The 18246-nt window shown below is 33.2% G+C and overlaps 2 protein-coding genes and 1 long non-coding RNA gene across 4 annotated transcripts in view; all 3 read right to left on the reverse strand.

The window, feature by feature from the left end:
• The window catches only part of LOC126733894 (odorant receptor 33c-like), an 8670-nt gene extending 3492 nt beyond the window's left edge, over window positions 1-5178 (reverse strand). For both annotated transcript variants that reach the window (XM_050437342.1, XM_050437341.1), the window contains exon 1: window positions 30-5178. In XM_050437342.1, the coding sequence (XP_050293299.1) occupies window positions 30-359 (330 nt within the window). In that variant the 5' untranslated portion in view covers window positions 360-5178. The remainder of the gene's footprint in view (window positions 1-29) is intronic.
• Window positions 1-18246, reverse strand: part of LOC126733898 (uncharacterized) — a 134289-nt gene that overhangs the window by 64691 nt on the left and 51352 nt on the right. The gene's annotated exons all lie outside the window — the stretch shown is intronic.
• LOC126733890 (actin-binding LIM protein 2-like) overlaps window positions 5313-18246 on the reverse strand; it is a 57720-nt gene continuing 44786 nt past the window's right edge. Inside the window, 4 exon segments of the mRNA XM_050437337.1 lie at window positions 5313-7500; window positions 7559-7759; window positions 15880-15917; window positions 16249-16318. Of these exon segments, the coding sequence (XP_050293294.1) occupies window positions 7387-7500; window positions 7559-7759; window positions 15880-15917; window positions 16249-16318 (423 nt within the window). The 3' untranslated portion in view covers window positions 5313-7386.

Here is an 18246-nt window from a genome sequence, read left to right on the forward strand (position 1 = left end):
GGGCCTTAAGACCAATTTAGACAGCTCACCGTCTCGTCATTGCTAGAAGTAAAAATCTCATGTTCTTTATCAATAATTTCTTGAATAATATTCCTAAAATGTGGCTTCACTCTCATTATCACCACACGGATAATGGTCACAGTGCACAGCAGGGTCACACAAAGGTTTCTCATTATTTCGTCAATCCTCAGGGTTTCTTCGTGGAACAAAAACAGCAGTTCCACATACGCTCCAAAAATAAATAGGGCAAGATAGCTTAAAGTGACGTTGGAATAGTATTTATAAGCTTTTTGAAAAATCGGGTTTTCAGTGAAGATAAACTGCCACGGAAAGATTCCCAGGAGTGAGCAGCAAATCATTGAGAGGCGGAGCTGCACGCATTTAGGATAAATCTAAAAACGTATGAAATGAGCGATTTTGTGCTGGATTGGATAGCGGAATAGCATATTTCCTTCTTATAACTTACCTTCATTTTACGGTGTATATTAATTATTAGGCCTCAATCAAGCTTAATGAGAATACTGTTTAATATTAGCTAAATTTATAATAAAAAGCCTATAATTAACTTTTTAACCCCAAACTTAATTATTCACGCATTATTTAATATTAATTTAAAAATTGTAGGATTAAGCTTTAGCCAAAAAACTTCCCAATTTAATATTAATAAAGATAAATAAATAATAATGCCCATCTAAGGGCAAAGTTAATTTTTTAATACAGAAAATAAATTATACACATAACACTTTGGAAAGTTGGGTTTTCAGTGAAGATAAACTGCCATGAAAAGATTCCCAGGAGCGAGCATTCATTTAGGATAGATCTAAAAACGGTTTAGTGTAAAATAAAAGATTTTGTGTTTAGAGGGTGCTGAATTGGATGGCGGAATGGCATAGTTCCTTCTTATAATAACTTACCATCATTTCTACAGGGTATATTTCGGTGACACTTAAATTGAATAGTTTTTATAGAAAAAAAATATAGACATTTCTTTCAAGTTTAAATGATGTAGTTGTGTATTAACTAAATTTATTATGAAGACTCTATAATTAACTTTTTAACCAAAACTCAATTATTCACACATTAATTAATATTAATTTAAAAATTGTAGGGTTAAGTAGAGATGTTGTTGAAAAAGTAACTATTCGTTACAGGAGTACTCGTTACTCATTGATATCCGAAGTAACGAATACCGAATTCAAAAACATATGTTTACTTTGATTACTACCTAATACGTATACTCTATACTATTTATACAGCATCAAGCGCAGACCACCGTACGTATGTATGGTGTATATAATCAAATGCGAGTTATACGAAAACATAGTATAGATACGAAACGACTAACAAATGATGACGCCGGATGCGTGCGACGGAATACGTGCAGCAGGTTTTAAAATTTGCCTGTTTCTCTCTCTATCCCTGTATTGCTATTCTTTGAAGCGAATAGCGGTAATTCCCCGAGTTTGTGTATGTATGTAGTCGATTTTAGGTTATATGACGGGTGGTTTATTGTGGGCATTGTAGATTGTGGCTATTGTGATGTGATTTATTTTATTTTATGATTTATTTCTTCTGTTTTGTTTATTATTAAAAGAAAATTGATTTACCTCCATTGTAAATAAAAAAGGTAAGACTAATTTAACAAAGTTATACAATTTTATCATATTTTTTCTTGCAAACATTTTAGATTTAGTTAAGTCAGTACTCAGTAGACTTTGAAATGGAAGGAAAACGAAGCGGGATCTGGCTTCATTTTACAACTCTTTTTGAAGGAAATACAAAATGTAATATATGCGGCTCCAAATATTCTTATAAAGGGGGCTCAACATCAAATTTAAAGAAACACTTGCAATCAAAACATCATACCTTTTTAGAACCACGGCCAACGAGTCAAGGTCGAAATAATAATTATTGTGGTGGTTTTTTGGGAAAGTAATTTATTTTAGTTTATACTTATTATTTTTTAGAAAGCAGCACGTCTACGTCGTCCGCAAAGGGTGCTTCGATAGTATCTGCACAATTACATCGATTGCCAGTAATACCAGAAACTGATACTAAAAACAATTATTTAAGTGAACCTGAACAGGTACAGGATCTTCATGAAACTTTTTCCTCAGCAGGTACATCTATTTCCGGCCAAATAACCAATTTATCGTCCTCAAAAAAAAAGAAAAACTCAAACTTCATTGGTTGGTCATATTATTAGACCTATTCCTCTTTCTAGGCAGCAGTAAATAAATACCCTAATTTTAAATTTAATAGTTGAGGATTTTCAACCCTTTTCAGTTGTAGAAGACACATGTAGGTTTTAGGGAATTAATTAATGGACCTTAGATGGGCATTATTATTTATTTATCTTTATTAATATTAAATTGGGAAGTTTTTTGGCTAAAGCTTAATCCTACAATTTTTAAATTAATATTAAATAATGCGTGAATAATTAAGTTTGGGGTTAAAAAGTTAATTATAGGCTTTTTATTATAAATTTAGCTAATATTAAACAGTATTCTCATTAAGCTTGATTGAGGCCTAATAATTAATATACACCGTAAAATGAAGGTAAGTTATAAGAAGGAAATATGCTATTCCGCTATCCAATCCAGCACAAAATCGCTCATTTCATACGTTTTTAGATTTATCCTAAATGCGTGCAGCTCCGCCTCTCAATGATTTGCTGCTCACTCCTGGGAATCTTTCCGTGGCAGTTTATCTTCACTGAAAACCCGATTTTTCAAAAAGCTTATAAATACTATTCCAACGTCACTTTAAGCTATCTTGCCCTATTTATTTTTGGAGCGTATGTGGAACTGCTGTTTTTGTTCCACGAAGAAACCCTGAGGATTGACGAAATAATGAGAAACCTTTGTGTGACCCTGCTGTGCACTGTGACCATTATCCGTGTGGTGATAATGAGAGTGAAGCCACATTTTAGGAATATTATTCAAGAAATTATTGATAAAGAACATGAGATTTTTACTTCTAGCAATGACGAGACGGTGAGCTGTCTAAATTGGTCTTAAGGCCCTAATAATGCTTTTAAAAGATTTTAGATATATATCGCGGAGTGACCTTCTTATATCATGCCCAGTCGCTTTACATTTACAAAATCATTTTTACCTCAACAATACCAACAAAAAAGGGAGAAACTGAAAGCCTTAATTTCTAAATCCTTTTCAGTAGCTTTAACTACAGACGCTTGGACTTCTCAATATGGTCAACTTAGCTATATTTGTTATACATCACATTTTATAACGGAAAATTGGCTTTTATATTTTTGTTTATTAGAATGCGGAGAGTATGATCAAAGTCATACTGCTGAACATTTAAAAGAAGAGCTATTTAGAGTTGCTAATGAATGGGAAATTACAGAAAAAGTTTGTACTGTAACTACGGATAATGCTGCAAATGTTAAAGCGGCTGTACGATTGACGGAATGGGGACAAATTGGTTGTTTTGCTCACACGATAAATTTAATTGTTTAAAGTGGACTAGATCTTAATGAAATTAAATTTCTGCGCAAAAAAGTAAAAACCATCGTCGAATTTTTTCACAGGAGTGTAAAATCAAATAATAAATTTATCGAATTTCAAAAACAATAGATTGATTGTTGAATCACTCGTTGGAATTCGACATTTTATATGTTTGAAAGATTTTTGAAGGTTCGAGAGCCGCTAACGGCCACGGCCACCATGGGTATTCTTAACCTTAACACTCCTGTCGAAGCGTTGTCCGAAGCTGAATGGCGTTTACTAAATGAAATATGTACCATTCGAGCAAATCACAGTGGAAATGAGCGCCGAAAAAAACGTAACTCTGTCAAAAGTGATAATAATAGTTTTAAGGTTTAAAATCTGCTTTAAATAGATTTAAATTTACGGCATCAACTTCCGAAGCAAAAATACTTATTTACCATTATGAAAAAAAAAACTTCAACCAGATTTTCAGGCATTGAAAATAATAACTTAATGGCGAAATGTGCTTTGCTGGATCCACGTTTTAAATCAAAAGTTTTTTCATCAGAACATAATTTCAATTTGGTCAAAGAACGGTTGAAAACAGAAGTAGCTCGAATGATAGGTGCAGAACGCCGGGATTTACCACGTGAAACTGAGCATCTACTAGAAGAAGCAGATTCCGAAACGGAACAACAGAAAAATCTAATTTGGGCAGATTTTGATAAAATTGCAACTGCGCGAAAAGAAATTGATGCAAAAGCAGCAGCTATTTTAGAATGTCGCTCTTATATAGCTGAGGATCTTTTGAACAGAAAAGAAAATCCATTAGACTGGTGGAAAGCTAGAAAGGCAATATATCCTCATCTTTGTAAATTAGCAAAAAAATACTTATGCATAGTAGCAACATCAGTCCCATCTGAAAGGACATTTTCCACCGCAGGACAGATTTTGTCACAAAGGAGAAACAGGCTAAAAGGTGAAAACGTGGAAATGATCATTTTTTTACATAATAACCAACATTTTTTAAAACAATATATTTTAATTAATAGGTAATACCAAATCAGCATTTTTATTTTTAATTAAATTTTTATTTTTTTTTATATTTGTTATTAATTTTTGTACATGATTATTGTCAATCGATACCGATAGCGGTATTTTACATGCAAATACCAATAAAAGTAACACAATCAGTATAGTAATCATAGTAATCAAAGTAACGAATACTTTAAATGATTACTTAATAGTCGAGTAACGATTAGTAACGAGTAATCAAAAGTAACGAAAATCAACATCTCTAGGGTTAAGCTTTGAACCCTTATTAAGGTCTCCAGAAACTTCACAATTTAATATTAATGCAAGTAAATAAATAATAATGCTCAAGTAAGAGTAAAGTAAATTTTTAATACAGAAAAAAATCAACAGAGCAGTAAATCCTTGAAAGGTGGAGCTGCACGCATTTAAGATATATCTAAAAACGGGTTTTAATATGTCAAACACTATGAAATGAGAGATTTTGCGCTTAGAATAGTGCTGAATTGGATGGCGGAATGGCATATTTTCTTCTTATAACTTACCATCATTTCTACAGGGTATATTTCGGTGACACTTAAATTGAATAGTTTTTATAGAAAAAATTATAGACATTTGTTTCAAGTTTAAGCGAGACTAAACTCGGAGTCGAGTATCACCTAAATTTATTATGAAGACTCTATAATTAACTTTTTAACCAAAACTCAATTATTCACACATTAATTATTATTAATTTAAAAATTGTAGAATTAAGCTTTGAACCCTTATTAGTCTCCAAAAACTTCACAATTTAATATTAATCCAGGTAGATAAATAATAATGCTCCAGTAAGAGTAAAGTAAGTTTTTAATACAGAAAAAAATCAACAGAAGACAAAGAGTAAATAAACGAAATAAAATACATAATATATATAGAACACATTTTTACATCTCGTGACGTATAAATACACCTAAGTAGGCATTAAATGCAAATTTACCACCTTCACAAATAACCTTTCCTTTAAATAGTCATATATTATAAACAAGGAGAAGGACATATTTATGACTTATATCTCTTTTAAACGAACAGATAAACCGCAAGAAGTTAGTGCACCTGGCTTTAAAAAGATATAAAAATATAAGCTTTCATTTGGAAAATAACATTAAAGGTTTATAATTTTACCTGTAATGAAAATTATAAAACTTTACGGTTAAATCGAAGACTAGTCAATTCAAAGCTCTCTAAAGCATCTACATTATGTAATTATTGCCTAAATTTAAAAATAAACCTATTTGCTACCAATAAATTCATTAATTAGGGAAAAAGTAGCTCGGTGGAAAGTGTCTTTTTTTTTCTTCCTTTTTTTTTAAATACATTATTTTGATTAAACTTTGTGAAACAACCTTTACTAGCTGCAATAGTAGTTATTACATAAAAAGCTGCTTATAGATAATTAATATTTAAGGAACTAAAGAAACGGCATCAAAACTAAATTTTTAAATGGCTTAATAGCACCCCTAAGTAATTTTTCTAACACCAAAAAAAATATAAACGAGTAAATGCCAAAATTACTTAATAGAAAGACAGTTAACGTCCATAGATGCTAAAGAAATTAGGCTCTTAACAGTATTAACAAAAAAGTATTTTTTAAACTAGTCGGCAGCTCACATACAACAGTTTTCCTTGTTTAGAAAGAAAATTTGACCCTTAAGTGCGAATTTTTATTAAAAACATATGTAGAAGTATCTACATATGTTTGGATTTTAACTAGTGAGTTTCTGCCGACTGGAATCATCAATTTACAAAATTAGACATTTTGTCAACAAATATAAAATGTATCCGTTATTTCTGTAACAGTTAATACAGAAAAAAAAGAGTTTAATTCTTACAACTAGTATAAAGCTGCACCGTGGAATATCTGAAGCTATATCAAACTCGGCTGCGATCGTTAATAGTTTAAAATGTGAGTATGTTAAACACAAACACTGGTCTCAACTGGGCAAGGAGTTCAGTTTGTACCAAGGGCCACCCCCTTGCTAGTCTATACTTAATCAAATATCATAGATACCGGGTGGTGCATCGCCGAGCGGAACATTCGAAAACCCATGTAAATTTTAAGGGGTCAATTATTGGCTTCCCTGCACATTTTATAGAAAAAATGTTAGATAACTTTTTGAAGAGACCAATTTGGAAACCCTCGTGCAAAGTTTCAAAAAATTTTAATGAGCGAATCTTGAATTATTCAATTAAGTGTAATTGCAAAATGACCAAATTTTCGGTTCAGGTAAAACCAAACGGGCACCAGTAAAATGAATATTGTCACTGACGTGAGGAAAAGTGTCAATAAATCAGTGACAGTCGATATTTGAAAACAAGTGTGAATTATTCAATCGACGAAAAAATAGATATAAATATTTAATATAACTTCATCGTTATATTAAATAAAAGTTTAGATAAAAAAGTAATGTTAACGTGTCTTACTTTGAATGTATGGTTGTGAAATTGATAAAACGACAAAAAAATACATTTCTTGTATTCGGCTGTACGTCAGATTTGACAAAGCCTTATAACAAATTGTTTGTTGGTGGCTGGTATCTGGTTTTACTTGAACCAAAAATTTGGTAATTTTGGAATTACATTTAATTGAATAATTTAAGATTCGCTTATTAAAATTTTTTTAAACTTTGCACGAGGGTTTGCCAGATTGGTCTCTTCAAAAAGTTATCTTACATATTTTCTATAAAATGTACAGGGAAGCCAATAATTGACCCCCTTAAAATTTACATGTGATTTCCTATGTTCCGCTCGGCGACGCACTACCCGGTATATTTTTTTAATATTCCGTCATTTCTGTACCGTAGGTGGCCCAGCAGTCAATTTATTAACTTTTGTTTACTACTTAACTAGAAACGATTAAGTTATATTAGAACAATCGCGCCCTACGTTTCAATTCGTTTCTACGCCACTGGGGTAACCTATAAAAGTCCGCCCTGGGCACCTGGAAGATCGCCTCGAATTCTTGGTCCGAAAGATGGCGCTGAAAATGTTATTTTAGACGTTGTTGCAAACGAAATGACCGAACGTTATCATCATACCTCTAGATTATGCCTATCAACATCCGCCGGAAGTCGATAATTGGTAGTGAGGAGCAGATGGTAAGGGTAAATCTTCGCCGGCTCGTTTATTAGCATTTGATGGGCCATGTTGGGGAGGCTGCGTCTCACGTGGGATCCCCCGTAACTCCCTGGGAGCCCGTAACGACCCACCGCGTACGACACTGGTCCCAGTTCCGAGTGCTGTGGATTTATTTAAAATGGAAAGAGGTTATTTTTTTTTATAATAATTTGTTGACTAGTATAGAAACGATCAAGGGGGTGGCGTTAAAATACCACTAAGAATGGATGTTTTTTTATAAATACAGGGTGTCTCTAAAAGCTCTGTACAAAATGTTAGGACATATATGCCTGAGGTCAAGATAAGCCGATTTAAAGCAACCTAACTTAGTCGAAAGTTGCTTCGTTTGTTAGTTATAGGCTGTTAATTTTAAAAATAACACTTTGAAAATGGTACCTAGGGGTTTTTTTGTATGACAAAGTCAAAAATCTTTTTATAGGCCGTTTTCATAGAAGGCGCCCCATACTGCACCGTCGATGGCCCTAACTTTTTTGCAAGTTTGGCTTTTATTTATTTTATTGTAAAAGAAATAATTTCCCTAACGTTTTTGAGTAAAAAGGGTACTCTTGTTAGAACCCGCTAAAATTAACCGTCACCAACATATTTCGTGTTTTAGTCTTTGATGCCGCACCGGAATAATAAATAATTGGAATTAAATCTTTTGTGTTGTTACTTTTAACGTAGTTTGCAGGAAGATTTTTTTGATTTAATAAGAAACAATAATTTATTTAAAGTGATTTTAATTATTATAAACTTTTAACAATGTATTATAAAAACACGGTTTTTGTATAGTTTATAATGATATATTATATTTTATTTAAAAGTTTTTATTTTATAATGTAGGGTTACAAAAGTCAACTTAACTCTCTGAACGAGAACGGTCGAATTAATAATAATATCTAACACGTAAGCGATCTCACATATAAACCTAAATCTGCTTAAATAACACTTATTCTTTACTATGGATCAGCACAATATTGTTTATTATTATTCATACCGGCGGCAATCGAACAGCCGATGATGTCACGCACATCAAACTCAGGCTCCTATTCCTGCTTATAACAAATGGTTCAAAATGACCTCCATGGGCAGATTTCCAATATAATACATATTACACCGGCATAAAAAGTTAAAAAGTATAACTTTTCTTTTGTATTAATTGCTCTACAATATACCATCGTTTAAAAAAAAATCTAAGGAAGTCAAGTCCGGTGAGCGAGGTGGCCAGTTAACGAAATGACGCTCCTCATTTCCTCTTTCAATCAATCTAGGGGAAAGGCGGGCAAAATGGAATAGTTTGTCTCCAAATAAAGATACTTTAGTAATAAAGATACTAAGACTTTAGTATTAATTGACACAAAAACTTTAATTAACGAAAAAATAATTTCTACATATCGTGCCTAAGTTACAAGAGCATAAAATAAAATAAAAACGATACAAGTTTTTTGTTACAGTAATTTTAGCAAAACAATGCTAATTGCCCTGTTTTGCCCACACGGTCGGGCAAAATGGGATTGGACCTTACTTGCATAACTCACAAACTAAAACGGCTTCGTCATCTTGGTCTTCACATCCTGCGCATGAGTTATGGACCCAGTGGTGACACATTGAGCATGCTATCCATCCTTCCGTTGACGAAGAGTAAAAATGTCAGTAGAGGCACTCCGCATCACTAACTTCACTGTCACTTGAGTCATTATTTTTCAGAATAGTGGAGGCTTTAGTAATTTTTTTCTTTCTTTGGTGATGGTGCAAGGTTTTTCTTCACAAGAGTTTTCCCTTTAGAATTTTTATTCTTTTTTTGCTCAGCTTCCTCTGGCTCGTTTTTGTAAGGCGAAGACGATAAAATAGCAGTATTTCCTCTTTTACGAGAAACTCTTTAGGGATTGGAATTATACCCTTAGGACTAACAATCTTAAAGCTTACCTCTGAATCTTTTGATGTAGCTGGTTTAGAAATATCAATTGGTTCTGGAGTTTTTTCTTTAACTAAATTAATTTCCGATAGTTGTGTTTCATTCATAGTTTCACTATTATTGTTTTTAGGTGGTAAGTTTTCATTTTGTTCAATATTTGTTGTTTCGGAAGGCAAAAAGTCTGCATCAGTGAAAACATCCTTATTAACTGGCCAAACTCCAGTTTTTAAAAATCCATTCATGGCAGTAAGCGGTGTAGCTGCTCTGAGGTAAGCTACACAAAATAATTTAGTTTTTTGTTGTAAGGTAACTACACGATCAGGATTAGCTCTAAGCCATTTGCGTACTTCTTCAACGTAATAGGTACTTATTGGTTTCATTAAAGCTACATCTAGGGCTTGTAGCCGATGGGTGCAATGGGGAGAGTAGCAGATCAAAATAACTCCATGTTCCCTGGCGTAATTAATAACTTCCAGGTTTTTTGTGTGGGATGAATGTCCATCCAAAAGAAGCAGAAATGGTCGGTCTTTTGAGGGCTTGGCAAATTCAACATATTTTTTGAACCAAATAAAGAATAAATTTTTATCCATCCACCCATCATTTAGCTTTACCCAACCGCCAGGGACAATTCCATCTATGAAAGCTTGTTGCATTTTTTTTCTACCAAATATAAACATGGGAGGCATGTATGCTCCTGAAGCCGAAAAGCATATTTCAACAGTGACGGTCTCGCCCCTCTTCCCTGACGTCAAGGCTCCGTCTTGTCTTTTCCCTTTAGTGGCAATAATTTTAGACATTCCCTTTGGATTAACTGACACTTCGGTTTCGTCCACATTATAGATTTTATCGGCTGTCAGTTGATATTTATCTACAGTTTCGATAAGTAAGTTAAAAAAAATACCTACAGCCACTTTATTAAACCCCATTGCTCGAGCTCCAGATGTTGCTTCTGGTGTTCTGATTGAAAGTTCTGGATGTCGACGCAAAAAACTCTGAATCCAATCCTTCCCAGCCATGGCAAGTTCTTTATTAAACGGATGATCAAGTTCATTGAACTCAGCTAATTGAAATGCTAAACGTCTGCATTCAGTCATCGTTAATCCAAACAATCATTTTTCCATGTGCATTAAATAATTTGCAAGGTCTTGTTCCTGTTCAGGAGTGAATATTGCCTTAAATCGTCCCAAAGATTTAGTAACAACATACCCGGGATGGATTTTCCCTAGCTTTTTTAACGTGGCGCTCTAATGTAGATTGAGGCACATTAAAACTGGTAGATGCTCTGTAGTACCCCATTTTGCCATTTAATACTGCTATTACAGCATTCTGCATACTGTCCGCGGACCATTCGTGTCGGTCAGAATGGCGGTTGTACTTAAACACCATCTGAAAATAATAATTATTATTATTGTTTTATATTGGGCGGGTAAAATGGGGTAGTACCCCGTTTTGCCCAAATGCACATTTTGAGGTTAGGTATATTTTTCCCTGTTCGATTAAAACATTACTAAACATTTTTACACAGATATATCTGTGCCTAAATGTATATACTTTTCCATAAAGAATAACAATTAAATATAAATTACAATTATGGTTCACTTACCTTTTATTAAATTATTGACGAAAATATACCTGCACCTCTAAAACAAATGGTCTTAACCTAAGCTGTACGAACTTTCGGATAGACGGATGTACTAAAAATAATCACGGCACCTCATCTTGCCCGCCTTTTCCCTATTTGGAAATTGTTGATGCAAATCATTCCCATCATTTAAAGTGAAATGCGGTGGAGCACCATCATGCAAGAACCACATATCTTGCTGGATTTGTAATGGCAATTCTTCTAATAAATCTGGCAGCGTATTTTGTAAATGTTCTCAATAATTCACACCAGTTAGCTTTGGTGGTAAAATGACACGATTATAAAATTGACAATTATTCCCACCCACACAACCTAAACCCATGTTGAACCTAAACTCATGTTGAAAATGAGTTACTTCAGTGGTATTGGGATTCTTATCAGCGTAAACATGTTCGTTATGAAAATTAGTTACACTACTTCTCGTAAATCATGCTTCATCTGTAAACAAAAATTTGCTTAGCAAAATTTAAATTTCCTTGTCTGTTTTCATTGATAAATTGACAAGTCCAAACGTTGTTCAAAATCCGTAGGCAAAAGGTCTTGTACCTTTTCGATGTGGTATGGATAAAGCTGCTGTTCTTTCAACGTTCTTTAAACCACATCCTTAGATGCTCCTACTTCTAAACCTAAGCGTCTGCTGCTTAATGTAGGATCTTCATCGATTCTTTAAAATTTGTGCCTTCATCTGAGCAGTCCTCACAGTTACAGAATTAACACTACTTTTGGTATACGCCGATTTGGAAATCTTTGCCCATATACCCGGCTTCCCCGGCCATTTCCTTTACAATACTCAAAAACTAATAACATATCCGTCATCACTGCAAAACTGTATCTTTCAGCCATTTTAACAAATTAGAAATTTAATTTTTACTAATAGGCTTAAAACACCCTATTTATTTTCGCACTGGCAAATTCTCACGGAAACACTTTTTTACAGTAAAAATATTTCTTTATTATTACTTTTCTACGCATACATACAAGACTTAACTTGTAACGGTTAATTTTAGCGGGTTCTAACAAGAGTACCTTTTTTACTCAAAAACGTTTGTTTCCTTTACAAAAAAACTACACTTGCAAAAAAGTTATAACCATTTTACACCACCGACAATGCAGTATGGAGCCCTCTATCGGCCTCAGTAAAAAGATGTCCATTCTCGAGTTTCCCAAAAAAACCCCTAGGTACCAATATTCAAAGTGATATGTCCCAAAATGTTAAAAAAATTAAATAAAATCGATTTTTGATTTTTTAACTTAACACCCAATAACTAAGAAAAGAAGCAACTTTGGACTAACTAAGTGGCTTTAACCCTAGAACGGTAGCGTACGTAAAATTTACGTGTCGATACTATTACGCGAATATTATTAGCCGACATTTTTACGTGTCGATACCAATAACGGGTAAAATGTCCAAAACGTGCAAACATTGTCAAATGTTTGGAGTGATAGTACAGAATGCAACGATTGCCCTTCAACTTCAGGTGGAATCACGAAAAAAAGCAAAAGAAAGTGAAGCGTTAAAAATAAAGAAAACAATGATGTTTTCCAGGTAATAAGTTACTAGGTAATATATCATTTAACTATAACCCATTTTATCTGTCTGTTTAGGTTTTGAAAGAAGATGGAAGTGATATCAAAAAAAACCTTGTGGTGATTGCTAACACAGATGTTTTGATCCAAAAAAATGGCTACACGTGGCATTCTAAACCACTAAAAAATGATAACGGTAAGACAGCATCAAAAAACATAGTATACGTTAAACCCGACCCATCACCTGAATTACGGAGAATTCTCGATCCTTTGCGAGCTTTTCAATCATTTATTTCCGACGATATTCTTAATCAAATAGTAGAATTTACTAATCAGCAAATCAATTTAGCGAAGCAGAAATACGGTGCTAATGATGCAACTTTTTCCGAAACCAATTTGGAGAAAGTAAAGGCACTAATCGGTTTATATATTCTTGCTGCAAATTTAAAAGATAATCACCTTAGTTCAACTACCATGTTTGACACATCTTTTTGTGGTTTAAGATATCGTGCTACAATGAGCCAAAAACGATTTGAATTTTTAACAGCTTGCTTACGTTTTGACGACAAAACAACCCGTGAAGAAAGAAGAACTGCTTTCAGATTTGCACCAGTGGAAAATATTTGGAACGAATTTATAACTACGTTCTACACGTAGTTATATAAACCAGGGTCTTACGTCACTATTGACGAACAGTTAGTTGGATTTCGTGGCAACTGTTCGTTCAGAATGTATATACCTAACAAACCTGCCAAATATGGCATAAAGCTTGTTTTGTTATGTGACGTTTCGACAAAATATTTGATCGACGCATCTCCCTATATCGGAAAGTCTACCCAAACTAATGGTCTTCCATTAGCGAAATATTTTGTAAAAACGTTGACAAAATCCATTCATGGATCAAACAGAAATGTGACGATGAATAACTGTTTTACCAGTATGCCTCTTGCCGAAAAGTTGCTAAAAGATCAATACAACAGTAGTGGGCACTTTGAGGAAAAATAAGCGGAAAGTTCCAGCAGAACTTATAGAAAATACCAAAGACAAGAAAGTACTCACGTCAATGTTTGGATATTCTGAAAAAGCAACAATAGTCTCGTATAAGTCTAAAAGCAATAAACATGTTTTATCAACTATGCACGAAACAAGAGCTATCAATTCAACAATAGGTAAACCAGAAATAATTCACACATACACAATAAATTCATTTGTTATTTATAACCGAAGCCACCGTAATATAGAAAGCCAGAAACATCATCCCACTCTCCAGCAGCTACGTCACGTCGAACGTCTATTGTCTATTCATGCATTAGGTATGCATTTATACGCTATACGGGGTATTGGACGAAATCATGTAAAATCGAGCCCTCGTTTTCCTGTACAATAATAATAATTAATTAAAATTTTACTTAGATTTTTGAATAGAATTACCGCAAAGGTGAGATTAAATTATTAAATAATTATTGCTAGTAGGTATAAACTGCTAACTAATCTCTTTTAGATGCCAAATCGTTGCTGTGTTTCTTTATGTAATAGCAATTATGGTTGCGGCGTTTTAATTTATTATAAATATATATTTCGGGAGGTATTAAAAGCTTGTATGGGTTATTTGCCTTATATTTATACCTTGTTAAAGAATGTTATATTTTTTTATGATATTTTTGTTCTAATAAAAAAATACGATTTTATATATTTTGTACTACTACCAGCACACTATCAATTTTAAACAATTATTTAGTATTTTATTAAAATTGTTTTAAACAATCTTACATTATATTATATTTATTATTTTCCTAAGAGTTTTGTATTTATGTTTCAATTTATTCTATTCTATATATGTGCATACATATAATATACTTTGGTAGCTATTAAAAACTTGTATGGGTTATTTGTCTTATATTTATAGCTTGTTGAAGTATTTTAGATTTTTTTTATGTTGTTTTGTTTTAATAACAAATATTATTTTGTTTCTTTTGTGTTACTACCAACTATCTATCCATTTTATTAAATAATTATTTAGTATTTTATTAAATTTGTTTTAAACCATCTTACAGTGGCTATATTTGTTATTTTTTTAAGAGTTTTGTGTTTGTTTTAATTAATAATTATAAATATATATATGTTTCAGTAGTTATTAAAAACTATTGTACCATATAGGCCTTATTTGCCTTATATTTATAACTCATTAAAGAATTTGTTGATTTTTATATCATTTTTGTTTTAATAAAGAATATGTTTTTATTATTTGTACTTCTTTCTACTAACACACTATTAATTTTATTAAACAATATTATCATTTAAACGAGACACAATGATAATATTATGATTTTAACAGCGGTAGTATTTAATAAATACGGCTATAACATACGAACGACACGGGATACTCAAACGTTCGACGTGACGTCACGACTCGAGGGTTCTGGCTTTCTATATTACGGTGGCTTCGTTTATAACCACAATGTTATAGTACATATTGGTAAACCAGTGCAAAGGAATCAGTACATGAAGGATTTGCATATGGGATTAACAGGGCCCTGGCAACAATCTCGTTTGATGCAAAACCCACGTTTTAATCGAGGTCTACGGTCTATAATCGAAACAGTATTGGAAGAAGAACATCCAGAACCGTAACAAGAAGAGGGACTTGAAGTAACCCAAAAAGGACGCCGAACGTATTGCCATATGTGTCCGTCTTCAAAAATGAGTATGACCACAACGTACTGTTTAAAATGCCAGAAAGCCATATGCGGACGACACCAAAAGAAAGTGTGCACTAAGTGCATCTGATTATAAAAAAAAAACTTTGAGTTTTAAGTTTATAAAGTTGTTTATTTTTATTATTATAAAAATACATGTATTTAAGTTGTCTTTATTTGAATATTATATTTCAGTTTAAATAAAAATAACATAGTTTTATTTAAAATTAAGTAAATTTACTTTTAAATGGGGATAAGTGGATCTAAAAACATAATACGTAAAGTTTACGTATCGATACCAATAACGTATGCAAAATATCGATACCGTTGTAGGGTTAAATCGGCTCAGATTGACCTCGGAAATATCTTTTAGATACACTCTGTATATAGATAAATATACATGTTAGGGTAGCTTCCTAGTTAGTTTACGTGCAAAAGGGATATAAAGCATTAACTACATACCATTCGCGCCTCCACATCCGTGATGGATCCCGTTGAAACTGCAGAAGAAAGCAATATGTTAGGGGAATTCTGTACAGGCAATCACTTGTATATTTAGAGATTATTTTTTATGCAAGGCTTAAGGTTCTTTTATTCACTAAAATAATGAAATTTGCAAAGTAAATAATAATATACAATATATATATATATACAGGTAGCTGTAAGTATAAAGCGTTGGGTTCGAATTTAATCATTTTTTTGAAAATTTGACTAAGAATGTTGGCCCTCACCTTAAATACAAAAATCCATAACCTTAACCGATCGATACTTACCAAAGTGTAAAGGCATTACTACCAATAAAAAAGCAATAAAGAAGCACGGAATACTTACTATCAGACTTTCCCGAGCTAAAATCGGTGCTGTGGGTTTTTACGCCCATCCCGGCAAACGAATAGTCGCCCTGTGGATAAATATGTTAATATCAATACCGAAACTACTCTACTTTAACCGAAATACATCGAAAGCTTTTGATTAAAGTGAAAATAACGTCGAAACTATTTTTTTTTGCTCCTTTTACGTATACATGGCCCACGTTAAGGACTCTATACTTATCATCACCCTTAATTCCTTAACATGGACACTGTAACAACATATTTTTTCTACGAAACTAAATTAAACCCTAATTTAAGGCTAAACATTCACAAAACATACCCGTTAACATGCCGTTTATATAAAATCGTACTAAAATATTATTAACGTGAAACACTCGATGATATGTATGTGCGTTTTTAGGAACCTATGACGTAATTTTATGGAACGACTGGGTGCTAAATATCAAACGGGGTGTGGACTCATGCAACACAATCACCCAATTATACAGGGTGTTTAAAAGGTGAGTAGCCAAACGGAAATGGTGAATAGGTGAGGCTATTTAAAAGGCATAGTATTTTTTTGTTTTTCCTCAAATTTAAGGAGTAATATATTTTTTCCTTTTTTTATTAGATTTTCCCCGTTTTTTTATTTTAACCTTCAACTTTTTTTTAATTTTTAGCCAAAATGGCGCACAATTAATTTTATCTTAAATACTAATGAGACAACTAAATGTTGTCTCATTCAGATTTAGTTAATAACTGAGAAAAATATTTAAAGAGAAACTAATAGTGGAGTAACAAACTTCCTCAAATCAATAGAAAAAAAATGTTACGTCAACTTTAGAATGGAAAAAATAATAAAAAACAGTTGTAGGGTTTTAAAATGTGTTAAAAAACTTCTCTAGTTAATAGTCTTTCTAACGATATGCCACATGTAACAAAAATAATTAGGTAACTTACGAAAAACAAATAAGTTTGTCTTCAAGAACGCGTGAACCAATTTCTTGAAAGCAACCTAATTGAGCAGGTATAAACTTATGCCTCTTTCTAACACAGCTAAACCTGTTACGCTATAATCTCCTCGGCGACACTCCCTTTGTGCCTCGCTACCTTAAACTGTTACCTGTCACTAACAATAATACGAGTATTATTTATTCGAGACTTGTCTTTCTCCGCTACTTCACGTTTTTTTAACTCCGCTCTACGCATATTGTTTTTGTTGTTCATTTTCGTTAACTTTGTTTTATTGTTACTGTTGCCTACTATGACTGGTGCCTTTACAAACGAGGAGTAGGCCGATATCCTAATGGCATATGGTAGAGCTGATGGAAATAGACGAGAAGCAAAAAGAATTTACCAAGAGCGTTTTCCCAATAGACGCCAACCTAATCGTCATACTTTTGAAACGACCTTTAGACGCTTAAGAGAAACTGGTAGTCTAAATCGCGGTGAACCTGGAGTTCGCAGACAACGTAATGTTGCTGATGACGAACGAATTCTGGAAGCTTTTGACGAAGAGACCACAGCGAGCATCCGGACTGTAGCTGCCAATCTAAACCTAATTGTATGGAAGGTCTGGTCTGTTCTTCATGCCAACGGAAAGCTTCCCTTTCATTACACTCCCGTGCAAGATCTTGAAGAAAACGACTACCAAAGACGCATTCAGTTTTGCCACCTCCTGCTACATATGGACATGGATAACCGTGATTTCTTGAAAAACATACTGTGGACAGATGAATCCAAGTTTTCAAGTGAGGGAATTACCAACTTTCATAATTTGCATTATTGGGCCCCAAAAGAAGAAATCCCAAAAATGAAGAAAGTCGTGTCCTTTCAAAGGAAATTCTCTTTGGTCCACATTATTTACCGCCTAATTTGAATGGGGATAATTATCTAGATTTTTTATTAAATGATCTCCCCAAACTCTTGAACGGGGTTCCAAATTTTCTCAATGAAGAACTAATGACGTTTCAACACGATGGGTGCCCAGCGCACTGGAGATTGGCGATCCGAGAGC

This window comes from Anthonomus grandis, chromosome 3 (assembly GCF_022605725.1).
Source record: "Anthonomus grandis grandis chromosome 3, icAntGran1.3, whole genome shotgun sequence".
NCBI lineage: Eukaryota > Metazoa > Arthropoda > Insecta > Coleoptera > Curculionidae > Anthonomus > Anthonomus grandis.